The sequence below is a fragment of the Melampsora larici-populina genome (assembly GCF_000204055.1).
Source record: "Melampsora larici-populina 98AG31 unplaced genomic scaffold MELLAscaffold_221, whole genome shotgun sequence".
Lineage (NCBI taxonomy): Eukaryota > Fungi > Basidiomycota > Pucciniomycetes > Pucciniales > Melampsoraceae > Melampsora > Melampsora laricis-populina.
Genome location: NW_006768978.1, coordinates 3,526 through 11,486, shown reverse-complemented (window position 1 = coordinate 11,486; position 7,961 = coordinate 3,526). Strand labels below are relative to the sequence as shown.

General features: G+C 44.0%; 2 protein-coding genes across 2 annotated transcripts; both read left to right on the top strand.

Moving 5' to 3' along the window:
- Positions 1 to 1,972: 1,972 nt before the first annotated feature.
- Positions 1,973 to 3,459, top strand: MELLADRAFT_87570 (uncharacterized protein; the record flags this gene model as incomplete). The annotated part of the gene is made up of 3 exons (XM_007419504.1): positions 1,973 to 1,987; positions 2,058 to 2,559; positions 2,624 to 3,459. The coding sequence occupies 3 exons, from the start codon at positions 1,973 to 1,975 to the stop codon at positions 3,457 to 3,459; spliced, it is 1,353 nt and encodes a 450-aa protein (XP_007419566.1).
- Positions 3,460 to 4,367: 908 nt separating this feature from the next.
- On the top strand, positions 4,368 to 6,105 carry MELLADRAFT_87569 (uncharacterized protein; the record flags this gene model as incomplete). Its single annotated transcript, XM_007419505.1, has 4 exons — positions 4,368 to 4,461; positions 4,557 to 4,607; positions 4,683 to 5,533; positions 5,608 to 6,105. 4 exons carry the CDS (start codon positions 4,368 to 4,370, stop codon positions 6,103 to 6,105), a joined length of 1,494 nt encoding a protein of 497 aa, XP_007419567.1.
- Positions 6,106 to 7,961: the final 1,856 nt, after the last annotated feature.

Sequence of the window (7,961 nt, the reverse complement as noted above, 5' to 3'; positions counted from 1 at the left end):
CGTTTCTTATTTTATCATACCAGTATTGTTGGTCATGAATTGTTCCAAGGTGTCTATGGGCACATCCAAATTTGAGATGTCCAATCACAAGGGGGATCTTCTTCAAGTATGCCTGTCAACACAACCCAACAAATTTATTTGGCATCAGCAGGCTTCAGTGCTGTCTTGGACCTTGGCGCAAGGATACAGAAGACAAACTTGGCCGGGAGTGAGGTTTTAACTGGTTTTCTGAGCCATTGTATGGAGTGGATTGTCTGTTCTGCTAATGTTTGTTTGATTTTCTCAATCTTCAAGTAATATTCCATTGGCACTAAATCTATAACTCGTGGGGAAACAGCAGCGGATGTAATCAGATTGAGGTCAGCTAGAATTGTCCAAGTGCTTCTGTTGTCTAGCGGCCATTCCGCTCCAGATTGCATTGCCATGAAAAGTTTAATGCTTCCAAATTATAGGCTTGCTGCTCCGTGAACTTTGATATTTTGTCCTGAAATCTTGATGTCAAGTTGAGTTAAGGTGTTGTTGACACAGTTTACAATTTCCAATGACTTGATTCCATCAAACACCTTTTTGCCTTCAACTTTGATGACACAGATCACAACATGGCTGGGGCAAAAGACATTGATGATCATGTTAGTTGATGGTGGTTTTGGGGTCTGGCTTGATGTGACTTTCAGTCCTTTCATTGATACCATCACCGTGTCTTTATTCTTGTAGCACGTCGACGTGCACACACGAGAGAGTTATGATAGAGATTTGCTAGAGACACGCAACAGTCATAGTATAGATTACCCTTTGTCAATGCATCTTAGTGGTCCGCTCGTTATACAAAGATAATCCACCTTTGTCGTTGTGGATTAGTTCCTCATCTTTGCTGTTGATTGACACAGTACATACCAGCGCCTTGATATCCTTCTCAACTGAAGCTCTTTCTTACCCAAGCTTCTGCCTATGAGAATCTTGTATCGACTTCATGAATCAGGAAAGCGCTGCCGTTTTTTGCCTGGCGCCTCAAGTTTCATGACACGCACTGCAATCAATCTGCATGCACAGCAGTCAGATGTCCCCTGACTACCACTTCGATATCAGTCTTTCGCATATCTTTTTGTTGATCTTTGTCTCCTCGATTGTCCAAAGAGTCTTTTTTGATATCCATGCAAATTAGCGATATGAGACCTTCTTCAGAACGGTTACATCAAGGGACAGCGGGGACCACACATTCACAATCAACCAACAGCCTCAAACGCGTGGATACCACAGTCTTCAGTGAGTCTTACCTGCTATGCCCTGTGCGTTTCGATTTTGTCTTTCGTAATTTGGTCTGACTAGTGGATTAATTGCATGTCTTTCTTTCCGATAAGCCGGCAAGGTCTTTGTGTCACTTCATAATCGGTAGGCATCGCGCACAAGCCATTCTTTATGAAAGAATTATGGGTTGGTCTCGGATACAAAGATTGAGGAGTGAGGGTAAGTGGAGCAATGGGATCAAATTACCAGATCAACTCGGATAGGTAAATCAGCTCCGATCCAGCCAAACACTCAAGGCCTTTGATCCGCTCGAGCAGTTGTGATGTTAACCAATCACTGCCGACATATATTAGGTTCGGCTTTCTCCCAAAACCCTCCACCAAGTGGAACATGATCAATAACAACTGATGTCACTGTGTTTTTGAAGGTCCTACAGCAAAGAAAGACGAGAGCCCTCAAACCGAAACCTTCTGATTTGCCAAACCCTCTTTGTAAAGTCCTGGGGGGTGTAAAATGGGGAGCGAATATGACACATCAGAGATCTCGACTTCACCCATCTATAAATACTGGTCGGATTCACTCTGCTCTCAATCCTCATTCACCCCATAAGTTTCCGTCCTAATGTTGATCAAACCTTACAAAAACTCCCCGTAGATCAAAAAGTCCAAAGAGATGGCTTCGTATCGTTCGTCAAAATGAGAAGCTTGGGTTGGTAACTAAAGCTGAGATGTTAACTGTCCACGTGTGTTATTTCCCCTGTTTCCTTCTCTATGATAGATATATTCGTTACTGAACAAACCTGAATCACTCAGTCGCTTGTCCGCAGACATTTTCGCGTCTTGATGTGTCGCGAGTCGAATTCTTCACCAATCCCACCAACTCTCTCAGCGGACGAGCGAGATGGTATCTTGGACCGCTTTCGTATTGGTGATATAGAGCCATGCGCGACTTCAGTGGCTTTGATTGATTCGACCGATTTTGTCAAGACTGGTCCTCACTTCAACAGCAACGATTTCGCCGAAGTGGAATTAGACTTGATGCGATGGGGCCAACGACGATTCTCTTTCTACTATGAAGGCACCATGGATGAACGTGTAAACATTATAATGTCTGAACTCTTCTGGACGTCGTTTTACCGTGCTGTCAAATCTCGATCGTACAAATTCACTATAAGCCAACACGTTCTCCGCCGTGCGATTGTCTTCCCAGTGCTCTCCAATGAGTTCAAGAACCTTCAATCAATGTACCGGGCCCAATGCAACAGCTTGGAAATTCTTGACTACCACTGCATGGTAGACGAAAAGAAAAAGGCAGGTGGTACTTACATTCTCATCTTTTAGTTTGTACTGACTCAAATTCTTTCCTCAGGCACTCAAAGAGTACTCGGACTACTTGGTCAAGTCGGGCGTTTCTGAAGGTATCTTATCAATCTTTCAACCAAGAAACCACTTCATTATGGGTAACAAAGCCGAAGTGAAAGTCACCGCTGGCAACCAAGGATCGGACGAGGTTCACGTATTCATACCTCGATGGTGGTCTGAGAAGACTGTTAGCTTAATGAAAGTCATTGAGGGACGGGTACACTCTTATGCGGCCTTGTGCACCAGCTTTCCTGGAAGCGGTCGTATCCCCCGCAAATACGTCGAGTCTGATTCAAATGACTACGGTTTTGTACCTCGTCATCTTCCATCTGATATGTATAGCGACGAATTTAAAGATACTTTGCTACCAAGTGATCGTTGGGCACTCAAAATGAAACCGATGGTATTGCCCGAAATCAATCGAATGGAGACTATCTTCCCTTCTGGCCAAACTCAATTTTTTTATCACATAGAAGGTGGTATGAACAATGATTATTACACCAGTGACGAAGATATTTCGTGTGATGAGCTCGAGCTTAGTGAAAATGAAGACGATGATAGCATCTCTCCATCTGGTCAGATTGAACTCAAACGTATCGAGCGTCTCTTACAAGATGAAATTTCAACTTTGAAAGAAAACTTAAACGACTCCAATAAGACTATCGAGGGATTCCAAAACAACATACTCAACTCGATTCCCTTGCACTTGGAAGAATTGAAACAGGCGAGGGAAGACATCACCAAGCTCAAAGAGAAGATTGAATCATTGGAAGGTCGTTTAGAATTGGATAAATCACAACAACAATTGGGCGAAACGAGCCAAGCGGACCAGTTGCTCGATTCACAAATTTGATTATAAGTGGTATGTAGATTTCTCCAGCCTCTGCATAATGATTCGTGAAAAATTGATCCACTGGGGCTTTTTTATGTTCCACAGCTTAATTACACAATTATGACGGTCTTGTTGAGTGGATAAATCTGAGCCCTGAGGTAGCGTGGTGGAGATGCTTTGTTTACTCTTTTTTTTCTCATATTTTGTATTTTACGGTGTGTCTCTCTCAAATGGCTCTGATTCTGAAAGGCCAGTGATGTAATAGAGAATGCTTTGTCCTTATGAAATAGTATATGTAAACTTGGGTCGCTTGTCTGGTATCTGAGCTCAGAACTCCTTTTCATTATATGTACATCAGGTGCTTGCTGAACTCTAGCAAGTGTTCAAATTGTTTCATGTAATATCACTTTTGGTGTTTGTTTCTCAAACTGGCGCTTGGTCTTGGTTATACCGAGTTCGAGCGTTGAACGACTTGAGTGGCGGGATTTGGCTAACAAGAGAGGAATTGTGAAATTCCCTCCAGTTTAATGATGATCGGGTACATTTCATTGATAGATAGTGCTCGCCCTGGGTAGCCTAAAAGCATTAACTGGAAAAGCAGAGTTAACATGATAGTAATTTAGCAAGGTCAGGGCAATTCGAACCTTTTCAAAACGTCCGTTGGACATCTGATACGGCCACAAAGGCTCAGTACCTCGAAAGACACAAAGGTTTGTGTCAAACGTCTTTTCAGGGTGTGGCCGGGTCCAACGGTCAAATAATAATGCCCTTTGTATCATACTAGCGAAATTTCTCGTTAATAGCAGCGTAGTTTTGAGATCGCACTTTCATCAGTGTGCTATCAACCCGTCTCTCTTTTTTTTGTCAAATATTCTCTCTTTCACACTTATACATAGTCGTCATTTTGGTTTTCATTGTTAATAGTATAAATGAGTGCTCCACTACCAACTATGACCCAAGGTACCACCTCGTCTGGGAAGAAAAGGCGATTAGAAGATGTACAAAATGATGGTCAGGGCACCAGTGAGTAGTTTAGCAAAGTTTGAACTTGTGTCGTGGCATGCTTTTGATGGTGTTATTTAGCTTACTGATTTACTGAATCTTTTGAATTCTGTCAGACAACGACGATGATCGTAGGGGGTCTGATTCGGACTCGGATGGAGGTTCAGGTAAGTAGAACAAGCCTGCAAAAACTCCGTTAGGCCGATGCAACGCACTGATGTGTGTATCTGTGGTTTTAACAGATGGCGAACTCACTCATCAGGACAAGCTCGAACGCAAAAGGAAGCGCAAGGCAGAACAAAAGAAACTTGGTGAAATACGGCACCGCGACGAAGGTATCGGGAAGGTTGCGGCAGCATATCTAATCCCTAAAGCTGTAACTCCACTGGCTAGAGCGATCCACGAATTCACCAGGTTGGTTATGGGAATTCCTCGCAAAGGGTTGAGCACTGCGGTTGCGGAAGGTGCCTGTCAAAAATTGCCCGATCCACCCTCCGAAGAAGAAATGGAAGCGTGGCTCAACCGTCAACAGCGTCGAGAAACACTGATCAGAGAAGCTCAAGAGAAAGCAATGGAGAAGTATGTCAAAAAAAAACCGCAAGGGTTCAAACCGAATAGAAAACAGAGGGAGATGATAGAAAAGGACGCCGCGGAATCAGCAGCCCAGAAAAATCCAATGAGGCCGGTGATTTTCAAGTCCCGTATGTCTGCTAGTGGACGCTCTCGATATGCACACCACTTCGGAACACAATGCGAAGCTGCGCTTGCAATTGCTGGTTTTCCGCGTTGTACTTTCGATTGGAACGCTTCTTACGACACACCATGGAACTCGGCTACTGCGGCAATCATTCTAGCTCAGTGGGTAAAGACTTACGACGCTCATGGAGCGAGGGGGTTTGGGATCCTAAGTTCCGATAACAATGCTGCAGATCGCGAAGAGGTTCTTCGACGTTGGTGTAGCAATAAGGCCCCGAAATTTAGAGAACAATCTCGGCAAGTCGAATTGATGAAGACCGATGGTGGTAAACAGAAGATGATGGAGCAAGCCGCGCAGTTACAACAAAGAGCAAACAAGAAACGTAGCAAAGAAAAGGTGAGTGTACAGTGTATCTATGTTCACAAGGAGGTCAAGGAAAGATGCTGATCATTGCTGATCATGGTTCAAAGATCTATGAATTGCGTGTGGAAGAAGCAACGTTGCACTTTGGCGAAGGTTCGGCCGAGGTGGAAATGATCTCGCATCCCGAAATTCATTCAGAGGACGAGTTGATAACAGATACATCAAACACATTTGGTACACGGCAAAAGTTAAGGTTGGAATGGCGAAGCAGTGAACTGGATACATTTATCTCATTGCTGGACCAATGTCACTGGCAAAAACAGATCAATCCAAAAGTAAAGCGTACGGCCAAGCAAACGGTTGAGCGTGGAGCCTACGCACCCAATGCTGAGCCTGATCAATTTCCACCAAAAGGGTTTCAACAGTCGTTAGTTTCTCAAAATTGGCTAGACTTGCAAGATGGATTGGTGATTTCAGAACTAGGTCTAAATGAAAACGCTACTGTGGACATCAAATCAGCTATTCAAGAGATCTTACAAACACGGGTACGTCAGGTAGATATTTTGGAAGCCCGGTTACGTCAGGCAACAGGAATGCAATCTTGACTGGACAATCTTGACTGGACGGTGCTGGAGGTTCAAAAGGGATCAAGGTAGTCTTTAGGACCATTTACTTGTGAGGATGTGGCATGCATGGGGTTCAAATGTGTATATAGATAGCGCAATAGAGTAATGCTCAAAAGGTTTGCTCTGGTTGATCATAAGAGGGTGAAAGTGGGGTGAGATTACGTCTCATCATGTGTATATAGTTCTCTCATCCTGTGTATATAGTTGTGCTCTGTTGTGCTCCACTTTTTTATTTCATGTGTATATTTATGTATTCAGAAGGAACGTATTGTGTTCTCTTGTGTTCTCATATTCATTTGAGATCAGAGGGCTATACATACCTCTGTTTTGATGTGTTGATCGGCTTTCACATAGAAACCTTCTTGTAAGCATCACACTTGCTCCAAACACCGGCCTCCACTCAGAGGGCAAAGCCCCAAATTCCATTTGGGCCGTGCCCTATTGTTTCTGCCCTCTTCTCACCTCTTGCTGTTTTGCTTGAATATCTTAAATCACCTCCATCCTCCTTAGTATTTAAACTTTCAAAATTCCGTCACGACTTGCTGATAATCAATCTACGCTACTCCATAATCCAAGTGTCATCGTCTCAACCTGATTTCTATGTTTTCGAAATGACTTCTTTTGGCCGCGATCACGTCTGCTGCACCTGTGTCCCGCTGGGATGTTCCATTCGACAATTCACCAAGGATGGAGAAACACACACTGGTCGTCTTTTCCACCGAACCAACTACCCACGCCACTTGATTAAATCAGAGGCTTCCGGAGTGACTATCCCATTACCAAATGATGAGACTTCGGCGAATTCACCTCAACACGATCTTCATCTTGACCTTCATGGTTTAAGCCAATCGGCCCAGCCAGGTGACAGTGGAATCCATCACTCTTCACTTACAGCTTCAAATAAAAAACGGTTACGATCACCATCTCCAGAAACTCCGGTACCATCTACGTCCACCTTACCTGCCGAGCAACCTGCTCGCAAGCTTCGCAAAGTCTTCAGTGGTGCCTCCCTTGCACACGCTTTTGACCCGGCTTCACCTTCTATGACACAGGCCTTCCGAACCATTCAAGACCCTCCAAACTCGATGTCCAGTGCCCAATATTCAGTTGAAATCAACACTCAGCCCTACTATATTCCTCGGACCCTTCTTCAAGATACCTCGTGTGTGCAATCCATGGTTCATGTATTGAATGATTACGTATCAAAGAATCGACCTGTGAAAGGCTGCGAAACTTCGCTGAAGTTGGAGCGGCACAAACTCCGCACCTCGCTTACCGCCACAAATTCCTCAACCACGCGTATTTGGGAAGAGATTCCCCTGACCGTCGACAAACTAGTCAAAACTTTCCATCTTCAATCCACTATTTACGAAACAGTTTCTTGCCATGTCTGTTATGCCCTTCATGGCCCACCTGAAAAGCAACCCGAGAAAAAAACTTGTGATCACCTTCGTTACTCCATTGCCAAGCCCAACGAACGACGTTTTGTTTGCAAAGCACCCTTATACAAAAAAATCGAATCTGCTAAAACCCCCGGTTCATGGCGGCCTCGTCAAATTTTTTATCATCAGAGCTTAAGCGAATGGTTAGCCAAAATGCTTCATTCAACAGCATTTGAAAGCGACCTAGATACTTCTATCAATCGCACACCACCACCCAAAGGCACACTCACAGATATATGGGATGGAAAGCTTTGGAAGACCTTTAAATCCGACGGCCAGATTTATACACGCACCTCTGGAAACCTTGTATTTGCTTTTTATTGCGACTGGTTTGAACCTTATGGAACTAAACGTGGTCGCAAACACTCAGCCGGCCTCATGCTACTTATATGT